General features: G+C 42.0%; 2 protein-coding genes across 2 annotated transcripts; one reads left to right on the top strand and one right to left on the bottom strand.

The window, feature by feature from the left end:
* Positions 1 to 1,066: 1,066 nt before the first annotated feature.
* LOC129339215 (olfactory receptor 11A1-like) lies at positions 1,067 to 7,992 on the top strand. The gene is made up of 2 exons (XM_054993814.1): positions 1,067 to 1,138; positions 7,045 to 7,992. Exons 1-2 carry the CDS (start codon positions 1,067 to 1,069, stop codon positions 7,990 to 7,992), a joined length of 1,020 nt encoding a protein of 339 aa, XP_054849789.1.
* A 3,321-nt stretch (positions 7,993 to 11,313) lies between these two features.
* On the bottom strand, positions 11,314 to 12,425 carry LOC129338479 (olfactory receptor 6F1-like). Its single transcript, XM_054992752.1, has 2 exons — positions 11,514 to 12,425; positions 11,314 to 11,340 (listed from the first exon to the last, which is right to left on the bottom strand). Exons 1-2 carry the CDS (start codon positions 12,423 to 12,425, stop codon positions 11,314 to 11,316), a joined length of 939 nt encoding a protein of 312 aa, XP_054848727.1.
* Between the last annotated feature and the right edge of the window lie 5,291 nt (positions 12,426 to 17,716).

Here is a 17,716-nt window from a genome sequence, read left to right as displayed (position 1 = left end):
GTTCCCTGAATGACTGTACTTGCTGGCACCCGAGGCAGCTTAATGCTGCCTCTATGTGTGTGTGTGCGCGCGCACGCACAGGGAGCCTTCCAGCCCTCCCATTCAGTTGCTCTTGGGCCAGGCGCAGCTGGCTGCCCTGGCCGCTGGCTGCACCTGGCCCACAGAGCAACTGAACGGAAGGCTGCCTGCTCAGCTGCCCCATGCAGCAGCGAGAGTGGTCGCCAGCCGGGAACTTGGCGAGAGGAAACAGCTGAGTGTGAAGGAGGTGGGGGAGAATCAGAGCTCCTGGAGCCAATCCTCTGTGGAGGGGGCGGGCGGGCTGCCCTGCTCGCTCGGGCACCCCAGCTACTTCCAAGCCTTGTGCCATCAGTTTTGTGGACTGTGGTGAAATTGACTGGGGCCAGCCCTCCTTCCTATTTTATCTCCTTCCTTCCTCTCCTCCCCGCCCCCGCTCCACCCGGATTTGCAAGCTTTTTTTGAAAAACCTGCAAGAGGAGCTCCTGACCTTCCCTGCACTTTAAATCCTCTCCTCCCCTGCGCCCCTGCCCCCGGGTCGGCGCCCCTTCGGGCCGGCGATCAGTAACCCCCCATTGAAATTCTGCACCTGCGCAAAGCAAGTCCATTTAAAAAAAAACAACAACAGACCGTGACACGAAACAGACTTGTGCAACTTCGCCATTTACTATGGTGCAAGGGATACTAGAAAGTCAGTGTAATCACCTCTGAATAAAATTCCAGTGCTTTAATCACATGAAAAACACATCTGAAACCAGCCATCCCTTTGAAACCTCATAGCTGGGCAAAGCTTTTCCTCTTTAAAAAAATACCGGCCAGCCAACAGCAACAGGCGGAACACCACAATTTGCCAGGCACCTGTGGCAAAGAAAGAAAAATTCTGGTATTTGAGTGCAGAAATCTGTCTCAATGCATATAAAATTTTGCTTAATATGCCATGGGTCAACCTATTGAAATTGCGTGCTTGCGCAAAAGTCGTCCATTTTTTTAAAAAAAAAATTGTTTGAGCTGCCCGTCGGCAGGAAAAGGAAAAGGGGGGCTGGCTTCCAAAATGGCGGATCGTTTCAAGCAGTCGAGATTCTTCTTCGGAAGTCCTCACGAGCTGCTTATAAAGCGGAACGAAGTGAAATAAACGCAGGCGGGATATGACAGGTATTGTTGGGTACTGTCTGGTATTGTTGGGTTTGGGTGGTAGAACAGTGACATTATGCGCTGCACTTGAGCCCGTGTGGAAATGGCTAGTTTTGGGAATTATATATTTGAAGTGCTTTTAACAATTGAAAACCTAAGATAATTATTGTCATTGTTCTTATAACTTATGCTTTAAAAGCCTGTTTTGCAATTAGTTTTCTAAATCAGATCATAATAATCCTTCCATTTTTTTCCTCTATGTATACAGTTTTTTAAATCAAACTATCATCACAGAATTTATCCTTTGGATTTGGAGAGCACCCGCAACTACAGATTCTTCTGTTCTTACTGTTTTAAATAATCTGTGCTGTAGCTATAACTGAAAACCTTCTCATTGTTATGCTGGTTGTGACTGACAGGAACCTCCATACTCCCATGTATTTCTTCCTGGGAAACTTGGCTTGTTTGGAGATTTGTTACACTTCAATCTTCCAGCCCAGAATACTGGCCAGCTTCCTGACGGGGTAAAACCATTTCTTTCCCTAGCTGTTTTGTACAATTATATGTAATTGGTTTACTTTCACCAGCGGAAAATTGTATTCTATCTGCAATGTCTTATGATAGGTATTTAGCTATTTGCAAGACACGGCAGTATCGATTGCAAATGAATAATAAGTTTAGTGTTTGTTTGGTAGTTGGCTCTTGGGTAAGTGGCTGTTTTTGTGCCTCTGTTGTGACTATATGGATGTCACAATTAACTTATTGTAGCTTCAATGGACTTGACCATTTCTTCTGTGATTTCATACCATTGAGCAAGTCGATCTGCAGTGACATTTCTTTGCTCATAGCAGTGGTACTTATGATATGTTTTTTTTCCCACTTTTCCTCTATTTCTGTTGACCATAACATCATACATTTTCATTATATTAGCCATTCTGAGAATACCCTCTGCCACAGGGAGGCAAAAGACATTGTCCACCTGTTCATCACACCTTATCGTTGTCATTATCTTCTATACCTCTATAATGATTGTGTATCTCCTTCCAGAAATCCCTGCAATGAAGGTTCCCTAAAAGTGTTCTCTCTTGTCTACACTGTCATGACTCCAATGGTTAATCCTCTCATATATAGTTTGAGAAACAAGGATGTTAAGGAAGCCTTGAGAAAACTAGTCCAGAAATTGAGGTCGTCCTCAAGCTTTTAGAAATCCCTTGGGTAGTTCCTGCTGCTGCGGCTAAAGCGACCTTTCCCATCTGACGGCACAGCCTCCCCGCCACAGCAAGAGGGCTGCGCAAGCCACTACTGAGGCTGGTGCCCAGTCTACGTGCCGCTAACTCCCTGCTGCAGATGATCATGCCTCTGCTGAATCCACTGCCAAACTCCGCTCGCTGCTCTGCGTGCTCACAGCCATGCCTGCCGCTCAAGCCTCACCCAGCATGCTGAGCCTCGCCTGCCACCAACAAGCTCAGCTGCTATCATTTCTGGAAGTAAGAGCCTGAATGCTGCACTTCGTCTCCGCAATGGCTGAAACTGGCTGAGCCAAAGCTGCTCACCCTCTGGAGATCCCTTGTGCTGGGAGAGAAGGAAATGCATCCTCTCTCTACCCAAGCATGAGGAGCACTAAAACGCTGAGGGGTGAAGCAGCGTAAAACACCTGTCCAAGCTCCGCCCCTTGTGCAGGTCCCCATATGCAGGGGAAAGGGCTGATGCTGCCTTCTCCTCCTTCTGGAGGAGCAAAACACAGCTTCCGGCCACAGTGGCTGTTGCCAGGGCCAGGGGTGTCAAAATCTCAATGAATTGCTCAGTTTCTTATAAGTAAAATAATTACTTAGACATTCTGCTTATTTTCTCTTCACAACATTTCCATTATTGGTGCAGACTGCAGAGTTAAATTTAAAGATTCTGCTACACTAACATTATAGCCTTCCTCTTCTGGTATATGTTTGAGAAATAGAAGGTTCCTTGCTCCAGAGGAACTTGCCTTACACAGAGGGAAGACTCCATCATGACAGGAATTGATCCTTTGGGTTAAACACATAATTGTCTATTAATGTTACTGGTTCTAGAGCTTGTGAAAATTTAATTTCCACTGGCTTGGACTGAAAGAGAAAGAAAGAAGAAAGAAGAAAGAAGAAAGAAGAAAGAAAGAAAGAAAGAAAGAAAGAAAGAAAGAAAGAAAGAAAGAAAGAAAGAAAGAAAGAAAGAAAGAAAGAAAGAAAGAAAGAAAAAGAAAGAAAGAAAAATGTTGTGATCTTAAATGTTTCTCTTTCTCTGACTTTCAAGAGCTGGCTTACAATTTGGAGAAAATTTCTTTGGAGCTCAGGACAAAGTTAGGCAAAACAAGCTGAGGTTGCATGCTTGATTTTCAGGATTAGTCAGTACAAACCGAGGTTCATCAATCCGTGCTGCTGTTCCCTGTGGGATAGATACAAAGCTCTTCAGCTAATTCCCCTGGTAAGTCATGTTGCATGCCTGTGAGAAATGACTCTCTGGTGACAGAAGTTACTACCTCGTAGAAAATAAAACCCCTGACATCAAGATATTAGACTCCATTTTTCCTTTTCCTAGGAATCAAGCTGTCATGTTACTGAGACACATTCTTGATTGTCATCTCAATGATTGCAGTAAGTATTTCAAATAATTTGAACAAAAATATGCTCATACTGTAGCCATCAAAATGCAAGTGTCCGACATACTCTATTATGGGAAATGGTCTCTTTGAGAGTTGGGGGGGAATTAGCAGAAAGGAGAAGGCTAAGTGAGAGGTGGTAACAGTCAAGACGTTCACCAATTTTTATGGGGTCCCTTCCCAGAGGAAACAGACGAAAGAGGTGTACTGTCAGTTTTAGAGATGGCAGTCCATGGCAGATAGATCCCTAAACCCCTCACAGAAAGCATTCCAGTGCATTGGATGAAAAGGTTTTATTTTAGAGATCCAGTAAGTTCACAGATACATCCATAGATGGGTAAGTTGACAGGAATGGGGTTACAAGCAAAGGCACTTTGATATAAAGATAAAGTTAGCAATATATATAAATGTATATAAAGTTAGCAATTAGGTGCAAAACCCCCAAAGTCTTATGAGAACACAATAGCTTTGTCTGGATAGAGAAAGGCAGGAGATTACAAGGAATCCAACTCCCTCTGTCTCTTGCAAAAAGGCATGGATGAATGGTATGCAGACATGACACGTAGTTCCAAGTCAAATATTATTTTATTAACAGAGTAACAGACCTTGAAGCTGGAGAGTGACTTCAGCTGGTAAAACAAAAGACTGTAAAGGTCATCTCCTGGGAGGACACAAAAGGTTTGATTACCTTGATCAATGCTGCCATGGCATGACAAAAGAGGCAGCTTGCCTGCTCTCTGTGCTTAACAAAGGAAGTTTTAATTAAGTTTTATAGTTTTAATTAAGCATCTCCAGGATTGGAGATTGAATTTAAAGTTGTGATTAAATGTTACCAGGAAGAACTTAAACTTATCAGAGCTTATTGATGGTCCTTGATTGAAGGACAGGATCTTAGCTGGGGTGGCAATTAATGGGAAGAAAGGAAATTGGAATGTCTGAGGGGTGATAAACCCTCAAGTGCCTTTCTTGTCAGAGAGCTGCTTTGCTTCAAGGCATGGAAGACAGGAGACAATGACATCTAATTGTTTGACATTCCATTTGCAAGGTACATGCATTCCAGTCTCCTGGGCAGGAGCTGGCAACGTTCTGCCTTGCTGGGCAGTTTGGCTTAGTGCGACAGGAAGCTCATTAGATTCAGAGGCTTATGATTTTATATCATAAGCAGTTATTAAACGCCAGAGACTAGACAGACTGCTCACAACTTCGTCAATAACCAAGTTGTTAGCTAATTTCTTTACTTAGTTGGATTCTCAGAATAGCTACTGTTGATAGATTCGTGCATCTGAAAGTATACTACATTGTTTTCAATGCTTCATCTTAGCTTAGAAATAAAGGAAAAACATATTTTAAAGCAATTATGATCAGTATGAGACAGATAGCAATGCTGGGCCTGCATGTGGAGGCCTGGTTCATATCCCTTTTCAATTATAAATCTAAATAATTTTTCATAATTGGGGGGTGGGGGTGGCAGCAACTAGAGTACCTTATGGAACATCATCCCATAATACAGATATCTACACCCAGTTCTGTCCAGACAATGCCATATACTATAAGCAGAGAAAGCTTAATTACTTTGTGATAGCATTAAGTGGGCTGGTACAGACAATGACTGTTCAACACCTTCCTCAGACAAATGCCATTGCTTTCAAGCCAAACAGCCTGTTCAGAATACGGCCACACCAAAGGGCAGCTTCAGCTGCTCAAGACAGGGGCCATGCATTGCCTCCCTGGAAGGAGGGAGAGCAGGGCACTTTCCCAGGCATCCAGGTCTTGGCTGGGGGGTGGAGCCAGCAGCCTCTTCAGGTGGCTCCACCTGCCCAGCTTCAGTTGCCTCAAATGCTTGGCCCACCCTCCTCTCCCTGTTTGGTGCAGGATTAGTTGGTTGCTGTATTCAGAGCCAAGTAGGAATGTTTTCCCCTTCTCTCAAATTGGAGGCGGGGTAAGGGGTTTTTTGCCTACCTTGCACGAGGATCAGGGTTGAGGAAATTGGCTTTTGGTGGTGCTGGTTAGGAATGTCACTGGTGGGATAGAGTTTGGTTAGAGGGAGCTGGCTGGTGAGCACTCTTGGCACTTCCCTATTGGTGGGGAAGAGGGGTTTGCTAGGAGTGGCTGATACTGCTCGTGATGGCTGCCAGTGTGCGTGGGCAGACTGCCTGGGGGAACCCCATGTGCAAGTCCTTCCCTCACTGCTGTATGGCTGAAACTTAGGAGCTTGAAAGGGGGGAACCAGTTTGCCTGGCCGGATGGGTCCTAGCTATCTGCAGGGAGGGTTCACACTCGGTGCTTCAGGGCTCGCCCAGGCAGGTCAAGGCGGAGGTCCAGGGGTGACTCTATGGCTTGACCTGTACCGCTTTTACCCTTGCCACAGTTATGGGTCAATGTTCAATGTTGAGGTTAATTCAATAAAGTGGCCCATAGATCCAACAACTGTGTCTGTCTCTTCATTCCAACTGGGGGGGGGGGATGTCTTCTTTTAGTTGTAGCATGTGCTATCAGCTTTTTTGTAACACAATCCATTTAGAATTACTACTAGCATCCCTTTTGACCTCCAACAAATTATGCTGAGGATCTGTCAAACAGTTGCTTTTGTAAGTAGGAGAACTGGGCAAGGTTAAGCTAAAAAGCTGGTTGGGCCCAACCCAGAATTATAGCCCTAAAATTTCCATATTTTAAAAGTAAATTTTTAAAAGTGAAAGTCAAAAATCCTCACTTTAAAGCCATTAGGTATTTATCCGGTAGTCAGTGTTTCTCTGTTGATGTCACTAGAGCTGAAGGCAAAATCTTGTGGATCAGGAACAATTAATTGTTGTAAACACTCATTACAAGGAACTATACTCCACAAGAATCCCATTTATCTATAGAGTAGAGGGCAGCAAAGGATATGTGTGGCCACAGCCTTTAGCCTTACTTCAGATAGGCATTTTCATATCCAGCAGCCTACATAGCAGCAGGTTACCCTTTCCCCTGGAAAACAGAGACAGAGAGTGAAGGAAGAACTGATATTTATGTTAGTGATGGAACTAGGACAGTTCTTTGCTTGACTCAAAACTGCTTACATGCCTGTGAGCATCCCAGCCGAACACTCAAAAATGTTCAATGGTCATGAAATGTAAGTTGCTTTGAGTACCCACTGGGGAGAAAGGCAGAGTATCCATGAAGTTAATATATAAATAAGCAATTTTTTAAAAAGCCTGCAATGTTGTTAGGTTTGCACAGCAGCCCATCTTTGAGAGGAAACTATAATAATTTTCATTGCTATTTTTCTTTAGGTAAACCCCTTGATAAACCAAACAGTAATCACAGAATTCATCCTCCTGGGATTTGGGGATCATCCTGAACTGCATGTTCTTTTCTTCCTGCTGTTTCTCGTAATCTACATCATAACCGTAATGGGGAATCTTCTTATTGTTGTGCTAATTGTGACTGACAGGCATCTTCACATTCCCATGTACTTCTTCCTAGGGAACTTGTCCTGTTTGGAGATTTGCTACACCTCAACCATCCTGCCAAGAATGCTGGCGAGTTTCCTAACAGGGAATAGAGCCATTTCCTTATCTGGTTGTTTTATACAGTTATATTTATTTGGTTTTCTGGTGACTGCAGAAACTTGTCTCCTATCTGTAATGTCTTACGATCGGTATTTAGCTATTTGCAAACCATTCCAATATCAGTTCCATATGAATAACAAGGTATGTATCTCTTTAGCAGCCGGTTCTTGGATAAGTGGCTGTTTTTCTGTTTCAATAGTGGTTGTGTGGCTATCACAGTTAAGTTACTGTGGCTTCAATGGAATTGATCATTTTTTCTGTGATTTTGTACCACTAAGCAAGTTGGCCTGTAGTGACACATCTTTGATTATGCAGGTAGCCCTTTTGTTGTGTTCTGTATTCACTTTTCCTCCATTTATATTGACCATAGCATCTTACATTTGCATCATATCAGTCATCTTGAGAATCCCCTCAACCACAGGGAGACAAAAGGCATTTTCTACCTGTTCATCCCACCTTCTTGTAGTTACCATTTTCTATGGCACCTTAATGATTGTGTATCTCCTTCCAGAAGGCCCCTTATTGAAGGGTTCATCAAAAGTATTCTCCTTTTTCTATACTGTCATGACTCCAATGATTAATCCCTTAATATACAGTTTAAGGAACAAGGAGGTGAAGGAAGGCCTGAGAAAATGGGCTCAGAAATTCTGGTCACCCCTAGGACTTTAAAAAATACTGCTAGTAGCTCCAAATGGTTTACATATATAAAAGCAAAGACTGAGACTGTAACAGTGGTCATTGTGTGTCTTTTTGTTTTAATGGGATGGGGGAAATTAAAAATTAATTGATAATTATAATATTATTTAAGAAATAGCTCTTCTCGTCATTTATTTTTATTCTGATTTTATTTCCTTGGTGTTGCATTGATGAAAGGATGTTACAAAAATATCTGATCCAATTGAACTCTAACTTGATCAAATCACTGGCTCATGTATTTAATTGTAGATTTTATGTACAAGCACACCTGGAATTACTGGAAGATACACTGTTTGATAAAAAAAAATCTTTCTGAACAGAAGATGCTTCAGATTTTATTGGCGGGAGTTGATTAAAGAACTACTGAATATGCAGCTAAGTTTCAGCCTTCTGCAATGGAAAAACGGGCTGAGATAATGTGTATACTTTACTCAGATTCTGTCCCTTAAGCTGTTAGATATACTAGGTCAAAGGTTGTATATAGAGATATCACTGTAGGTAATCAATACCATAACAGGATTTTTCTGCTTCTATATGGCTTGTGGGCTGTATTAAAAACTAACTGGCTGACTACCTCTCTGCCAAACCAGTATGTCTGTCCTACTTCCTACCCTCTGGTTGTCCATGCAAGGCACAAATATTCTAGTAAGGTAATGTTCTGTCTTCCAGTTATGGCCTAAGAAACCCTAAAAGCAAAATGAGAAAATGTCTCCAAAACTTGGTGGCATGGCTGAAACATTTAGCCCTGAACCCAGTAGTCTTAACATATACTTCTGCAGAATATGACATCTGACAACCCATATCCTAGACATCTACAAGATCTCTAGTTATCTTGTGGATGCGAGAAAGGCTGCTGAAAGTTTTGGAAAAGCCTAGGCTAGTAAGAATCTAAAGCTTTTTCTTCCCTAGTTGTTTCTCTGACCAGAGGATATCATGTTGTTACTTTTGTGAAGGGGATCAGCATCTCTGGAATAAGTTTCCCTCTGTCCAACCATATTGTGAATTGGGGCACTGATCTAGCGAGCAGCTTTTCCTCATGATCCTGAATATGGTTGCATCAAAGCTGAAGAAGATAACCTCTTGAAGTCCTGTACTCTTGTTCTGTCTCAAAATGGCATGTTCTAGCCCTCTTCTATGTGATGTCCAAAAATTGTCTTGAGTTTTGACCCATAACTACAAATAGAAACATGAATACAGTAAGGAAGAAGGGAAAGAAAGAGAACTTGTTCAATGTGGAATAGAATGAGCTGGGATTAGTGGTATGACACTTGGAAAGTATAAGCAAAAAACATGGGAGTACAATTTGGTGGCTTTCGGACATCGTTAAGTCAACTACTGTCTATAGAATAAGAGCTGCTTCATATGAAGAAATTGTTGTCGAACTGAGAGCCTGTTATTCCATGAAAAATTCACAATGTTCCGGGGCCTAATTTTACAATCAATTCAGCTTGTAGCACCCAAAGTTGCCCTCACAGTAATACAACTTATGGTGGAAATCCATGTTACTAAGAGCCAAACTACAAGTGACGTCTTACACAGGTTGGACACTAGTCGGCTTCCCTCAAGTTTTGATGGGAAATGTAGGCGCCCAGGTTTTACAGCTTGGCTCTCCATTACAGCTGCAAGACCTGGATGCCTACATTTCCCATCAAAACTTGAGGGAAGCCGACTAGTGTCCAACCTGTGTAAGACGTCACTTGTAGTTTGGCTCTAAGTTCCTAGGGACACTCACTTGAACCTCATTTCACGTGTTCCTCCTCCAACTTTCCATGCACGTGCTTGCATAGTCACAGGTCAATTTGCATTATGTGAATGCATTCACACATTCAATATTAGTTCCTCCTCAACTGCTAAAAGTATCTCAGTTTCCCCCACTTCCCACATTCGTTCATTGAAGTGCAGATCATGACTGTTTCTCACACCTTAAAGAAATGCAAATTGGCAAGTCAAAGGAGCCTACAGTACTTGTTCTCACAGCAAAAACAGAAGTGAATTGGTGCTCTGCCCTCTGGACACACTTGCAGATGGAATCACACAAAGGGATTGCCCATGAAAACAGCATTTACTTGTGCTGATCAAGAACAATCAGCATGTGAATTGAGGACCACACATAAAATCCTGCACTTGAGCATCGCAAGGTAATATGCAACATGTATTTCCACTATTACTCCACATTATGTCCCTGATTCTTCAGCAGATAGTTCCCATTAGGGGTGTGGGCTTTGGGTTTCCCATTTGGGTTTTTAACCTGAATTGGGACTGATTTGGATAGATTTGGTATTCCATAATCGGCCACAGCCTTGCTGAACTGATTTGGAAATACCTACGCAAAGCTTTCCGAAGTGTTTCATAATGCTTCAGAAAGCTTTGGGAAGAGCGGCAGCAGCCTACAACCCCCTCCCCCTCCCATCAGGTAAAAAAGATGGCAGGTTAAAAAAACCCAAATCTTTATGGAGCACACCAAATTGGTTTAAATACCCAAATCCCTAAGTGGCTTGCTGCTTTGGGATTCTGGTTATTCTGGATTGTTTTCCCTCTTCAGGTAAACCCAAAGTGGGAAACTCGAATCTTTTTCGGGTGCACACCTCTCGTTCTCATTGCCGCTGATGATAAGCATTTTTTGACATTACAACTGACCCTTCAGCAGTAAATATTTCTATGTATAAGAATATTCAGTATATGTATCCATTAATTTTCTTCCATCATTGAACTCAAACTGGTTCCCAGGTAGTCTCTTATCAAGACACGAATCAGAATGAAAGACATTTAGCTTCAGCAAGCTTGCTGGACAATGCAACCAACCTCCAGTCATACTCTTAACCCAATGAACTGCAAATTAATATAGATCTCTGGATGTGATTAATCTTTCAGGAGATTTCAGTGCTACAAACTCCAGCTATGCTTTCCAAAATCTCAAGGAAGGTTTGACTAAGACTTATCTTAGAGGAATGCACTGGTTTATGGCAGCAATAGACATCACAACAAAGCTTTATTTAACACTTCAGAAAAGGAAAGGAAAACCTATGCAGATATTTTAACACTTTTACATATTTGTACATTTAATAAAATATATCCCTAAGGAAATTTTTTTACTGATTTTACAAACCTTGCTTGTGATGAAAAGCAATTGTGTTCTTCAGTTAAGCCCATATAAATATCAGTAACAGTTGAACAGGGGCAAGAGGAACTACACTACATGCTGAAATTCATTCTCTATCCCTCTGACACTGTTTCTGGCAAAGGATTCTGGGAACTGTAACCAGGTAAGAGTGATGGAAATAGTGCTGGATACTCCTAGCTTCTCATGGACTTGCAATTGTACTTTCAAGGGTTAACTGGAATGAACATTAAACCAATTCAAGCCATATACACCAAGAAAGATTTTGGCACATCAGAGCTAAGAGTACATTTCTTTTGCCCATATAATGCCTTTTCTACCAGCAAACCATGATCACTGTTCCAATATTCTTCATAAACACCTGTTTTCTGCTCACCAATTTCTTCAGAGCTTCCTTCACCTCCTTGTTCCTTAGGCTATAAATCATTGGATTCAGCAGTGGGGTGACTACTGCATAAAAAATAGAGGCCACCTTGTCCAGATCAGAAGCAGAAGGGGAGATGGGCCGTACATATATGAAAATGACAGTAGCATAGTAAATCACCACCACAGTGAGGTGTGAACCACAAGTTGAAAAAGCCTTCTGCCTCCCAGTGGCTGATGGGATACGAAGGATCGTTGAGATGATGAAGGTATAGGACACCATAGTGAGCAAGCAGGTGCTGAGGATGACCATGGAGGCCAACACTGTGACAAGAGTTGAGCTGAGAAAGGCAGCGCCACATGATCGCCTCAGCAGGGGACCAGCGTCACAGAAGAAATGGTGGATTTCCTTAGGCCCACAGAATGATAGCTGGGAAATGAGGACAATGGGAAGCAAAGGGGCCAGGAATCCACCCACCCAGGCTGCTGTCACCATCCAGGTACTTATCTGCAGAGTCATACGGGTTGGATAATGCAGAGGGCGACAGATAGCCAAGTAGCGGTCGTAGGCCATAGTAGCTAACAGGAAACATTCAGTGGAGCCCAAGGCAAAGAAAAGGTAGAGCTGGGAGATGCAGCCTGCCACGGAGATTGTGCTTCCACCAGCCAGGAAACTTTCCAGCATCTTGGGCACAGTGGATGTTGTATACCAGATCTCCATGAAGGAGAAATTGCCCAAGAAGTAATACATGGGACGTTGCAGTTTACGGTTTGTCTTAATGACTGAGATGATGACTACATTGGTAGTGACTGTGAGAACATATGTGGCTAAGATCAGCATGAAGGACAGTATGCGGAACTGTGGAGAAGTATTGAATCCTAGGATGATAAAAGCTTTTACCACACTCCTGTTGGCAGATTCCATATTGGCATCCTCTCTGGCCGGTGAAATTGTAGAGAAAAAGGAAAAGAAAAGGAAGGGGGGGGGGAACAAGATTAATACCATAAAGCTGGTGGTTCATTTGACATGTGGCATGATTTATATTTGTTATAGCGAGTATCTGATATTTGATGGCCAGATAGTTGCATGTGATAGTCCCAAATAAAGACTAAACATCCCAACCTTCCTTCTGACTTATTTTCATTATATTCTTGTTTGAAAAAGTTCAGAATAATGTACATACTTTTTCATTATTTTATCTAAATCCCAGTGTGATGAGTTAGATGGGGAGAGAGAAAGAGAGACCAAGGTAGAAAAATGAGCTTAAGGGCTGAGGGGGAATTTAAACCCAGGTGTCCCCAGCCCTTGTCAAATACTCTAACCACTATACAACACTGACCTCCACTGGTGTACTTAATTGCATAAAGTGACTGCCAATGTTCACTACAGTATGTCTGAATTCTGAAAGAATGAATCTTGCAGCATCTTAAAGACTGTTTTTTTAAAAAAAACATTCTAGTTTACACTTCTGTGGAGAAGAACACACATCATCAGGTTCAAATAATTCTAGGACTCCTGTGTGAATGACAGAGGTAGAGAGAAAGAAAGATGTGAAGAGTGGAAAGGAAACATTTTAAAAATGGAGAAATAAAAATAGAGGAAGATAGCTTTCCAAGAAAACAAGATGAGAATACAAGAAAAAAATCAGTATAATTTTGAAAATAGGGACTGGAGTAATGAAATTAGGCAACAAAGTGCAAATCTCTGTTTTATCTAATAGTTGCTTTATATCAATGTCACCCCAGTGTTTCCCAAATAAAACACAATCTAAAAAAGGATAGGTGCATTTTCTAAAACACTTGAGGATGCACACTGGCGAATTAAACCCACACTGAGATCCAAGTTACAAGTGACTTTTTTCACGCGTAGAACACTTGATCATTTTCGCAAGTTTTCCTGGGAACTGAAGTCCCAGTGTCCTTCCCCTCTCTGTTAGAATTGCTGCCTGAATAGCGAGAGAAAGCTGGCTGCAGCAGCAGCTTTTGCAAATCCAGAGCAGCTCCCCAGGAGCAAGACGCCCAGGGAGAAAGTTGCAGTTGCCCGCCCCCAAAGATCGTTGAGAGCAGGCTTGTGACTGGAGGAATGATTTGCAAACGCTGCTGCTGCAGCTGGCTTTCTCTGGCTCTTCAGGCAGCGATTATAACAGAGAGTGGAAGGACAAAGGGACTTCAGTTCCCAGGAAAACTTGTGAAAATGATCAAATGTTCTACGCGTGAAAAAAGTCACTTGTAGCGTGACTCTGAGTTTTCTGGTACTAGTTTCTGTGTATTTACGTACATCCACTTTTGCTTTTTTCTCTCTGCTTGATGAAAGTGGCTTAGCTATCATTGGGGCTGCAATGGCAAATAAAATTGTCATACAAAGGACGAAACAGCTCTTAGGAAATGACAAATCCACAAGTGTTTTCTCATATTTTTGGTTCAGCCATTTTTAGTACATAAAGGTAAAGGTAGTTCCCTGTGCAAGCACCGATTCATTACTGACCCATGAGGAGACATCGCATCACATTTTCTTGGCAGATTTTTTGTTATGGGGTGGTTTGCCATTGCCTTCCCCAATCATCTACACTTTACCCCCAGGAAACTGGGTACTCATTTTACCGATCTTGGAAGAATGGAAAGCTGAGTCAACCTTGAGCTGGCTACTTGAACCCGGCTTCCGCCAGGATCGAATTCAAGTCGTGAGCAGAGCTTGGGCTGCAGTACTACAGCTTACCACTCTGTGCCATGAGGGTCTTTTTAGTACATAAATCAGAAATAAAGGAAGTGTCAACTTGCAAAAAGGGGGGGTGGATTCTTTTTGAAGATTCCCACAACTAAAGGTCTATTCTACATATTGCAGTAGATTAGGAGTAGACATGGGCATGAACAGAAAAAACAAACAAACATGGTGTTCGTTGTTCGTTGCCATCCACAAACAATGAACATTGACGAACATGACCTGTTCACAAACATGTTCATTGTTCATGGGGGCCAGCAGGCTCTCCTCCAGCCATCAAGATCCCTACCACACCACCCCCAGAAACCCTACCTGAACAGGCAGCAGGAAATGTATCAACAATAAATATTAGCTTGGCCTCAGAGCCTAGCAGCAGCCCTGGAACCTGAAAGGGTAGATCCCTACCGCACCACTCCCAGAAACCTTACCTGAGTAGGCAGCAGGAAAGGTACCAGTGATAAATAATAGCTTGGTCCAGAGCCTGGCAGCAGCCCTGGAACTTGAAGGGGTAGATCCCTATCCCACCACACACAAAGAAAATTCAAGCTCCAATGCACTCTCACTGGCTTTCTCTCAAAATGCCAACAGCAACTGTCTCTCCCTCACTGTCTGCAAAACTAGAGCTGGGAGCCCCCCTCCCCCTCCTCTTTGCTTCCTTGTAACAAATGTGGAGCTCCATACGTGAAAGGAAGACCTGCCTATCAAGCTAAATTGGGCTTAGATTGGGGTTTCCAGGGCAACAGCAGGAGTTCAGACAGAGTTCAGGCAGTTCCTGCCTCCAGTTGCCAAGGGAATTGATTGCAGGTGCCAAACTGTCTGGCTTGACGAACAACAACAAACAGCAACAAACAAGACTTGCAACAGCCATCTGTTCAGTTAGAATGGGGCCTCATGAACAGCTTGTTCACGAACAGCTGATTGGGCTGTTCCTGGCTTTTTTTAGTTCATATTGCTGTTTGTGCCCATCTCTAATTAGGAGTCTTTGTACCTTCAGCTTTATTTCCAAATATGTGTTTGCACAACAATTTTAAAGCATTGGTTAGAGTAAAGGAAAGGTCCATTATGATAGCTTGTAAAAATGGCATCATGTGCACAACCAGTCTGCTGAAACACCTTTATATTTACCAAAAATGTTGGCTTGGGGGGAAAATCTGTTTGGAACCACATAGCAAGCTCATGTGCAGTGAGAAATTTATCCCTAGAGTTGCTTCTATGACTTTTCATTATAAAATGGGAAGATGGGAAGAGGCAGCTCTGCCAACAGATTTTGCTGGGGGATTTTTTACTTTGAATAATAAATCAAACCACCTCATTCTGTATTATTGCAAAATGTTTTTGCATGTCCCAGTTCAAAAGCAATTTTTTTTTGCTGAAAATGAAGGAAAATAGCTGAACACTTAACGTAATTGCACAGGAAGAGCTACGCTGGACCAGACAACCAAAAATCTATCTAGTTCAGAATTCAGTTTCTAACAGCAGCCATCCAGATCCTTCCAAAGAAGCTCTAAACATGCCATGAGGACATTTATTGATTTTCCCAAAGGGAACCCAAAATGACTTATATTATTCCTCTTCCCTTCATTTTATCCTCATAACAACCCTGTGGGGTAGGTTAGGCTGCATTTGTGTGACTGGCAAAGGTACCCAGCAAATTTCCATGGCAGACTGAGGATTTGACCCTGAGTGTCCCAGATCCTCATCCAACCTCTATAGCACACAGTATTTTCCACCGCGTTTGCCTCTAGCACGTGATATTCAGAGCTACATTTCTATGGAACACAGACGTTCCATTTAACTTCAATAGCTGATGGACCTATCTTCCATGAATTTTGCTAATGCCATTTTAAAGCCAACTAAATTACTAAATTTCATAAGGTACCGGTGCATTGGGTAAATAATTTTTCTCTGTATATACAACATAATTTTCTAAACTTTTATTCTTCTTATTATTATTTGATGTAAAAAATAATTGTCAAACTCTTAGCCTTCCCTTGGTAAAGGTGTTCCAATACCTTAATCATTGTGGCTGTCCTTTTCTATACATTGTTTAGCTCTATACACTCATTTGCATTGTGTAATATATATTTAAGCAATAAAGTATACTGAAACTTGATTTGTAAGATCAATGTGTTATCATCACACACATACAGATGCACACACCCACACCCACACCCAGAGTCACCTTCAGTAGGGAATGAGCATCCACAGCATACAAAACAAAAATACTATCCAGGTGTCATCAATACTATGAAGATTAACAGGAGCAATATCCTTCAAAAATGGTCTGGTACAGCTCACTATCAAATGAAGTTCTAATGTCCAAATGCTTCATACAAAACATACCATTTGGGGCAAACAATTCTAATCTTGCTGTCTGTCCCTATAATCTTATTTCATTATATGGCCCCCTTCCCTTAGACCTAACGTTTCGTCCATGATGCTGATTTCTTGCAATCCAAGCCACAGAAAGCAGGTTGCATTGTTTGTCGCAGCTATTTCAACAGATTCTTTCTGTACACAGGAGACCTAATCTGTATTGCTGAGCAAAAACCTGAGGGATATGTTTACTAACAATCAATTATTTAAACATTCTATATGTGCTTGTGGGTGCTTTCTACCAATAGGGCATAAGTCTTATCTGTCTAACTTAAAGAGATGTGCCTCAAATACTCCAAATAGCAAACAGGGACACTGTTGAAGTCATGGATTCTTCTTGGGACTTGGGCCGTTTCCAGACAGCTCCCCACTGCTCGTAACAAGCCGGAAGATGGTGAAAAAAAGCGGAAGATCGTGTTTTCTCGCACAAGATTTGCACAACGTCACGTGACATCGCGCAAATCTCGTGCAAGAAAATGGGATCTTCCGCATTTTTTTCACGATCTTCCGGTTTGTTACGAGCAGTGGGGAGCCATCTGGAAACAGCCCAGGACTTCTCACAGAGGGCCAAGCTAATGAATAACATGAATGGCAAGTGAACAGACTCACATGGGCAAGTGGAGGGCAAGTGAATAGAGAGGAATACATGTGAGTCTGTTCACTTGCCGTTCAAGTGTCATTCGTCACTTGTAGGCTGGCCCAGAGACTTCAGGTCCCTGGACAGATTCTCAGAGTTAATTGTTTTAAAAATGTAAATCTGTACATTGAATTTGCACAGCTGACCACAGAATGACCAATTTCAACTGAGAACTGTTTCACCCAAAGCAAAAGGAAGAGACTTCCCCAGTAATAAGTATGACTTAAAAAACCTTATCAAAATAAAAACAACACTTTAATGCACACAGAGAACTGAGAGCTTCCTCTTGAAAGGCAAATGTTTCAACATGAATAAGGTCTGAGAAGTCTTGTATTTTGGACATATAATACTTTAGAGCTGAATAATAATATATAGAATTGGAAAATGGAATTACAACAGTAGAAGGTATTTTATACAATATTACCTAGAATAAAATATCAAAACAGATTTTTCATATCAGTTATATCATATCAGTAACTGCCTA

This window comes from Eublepharis macularius, chromosome 12, assembly GCF_028583425.1.
Source record: "Eublepharis macularius isolate TG4126 chromosome 12, MPM_Emac_v1.0, whole genome shotgun sequence".
NCBI lineage: Eukaryota > Metazoa > Chordata > Lepidosauria > Squamata > Eublepharidae > Eublepharis > Eublepharis macularius.
The sequence above is the reverse complement of the archived record's forward strand: the minus strand, read 5'-3'. Positions and strand labels throughout refer to the sequence as shown.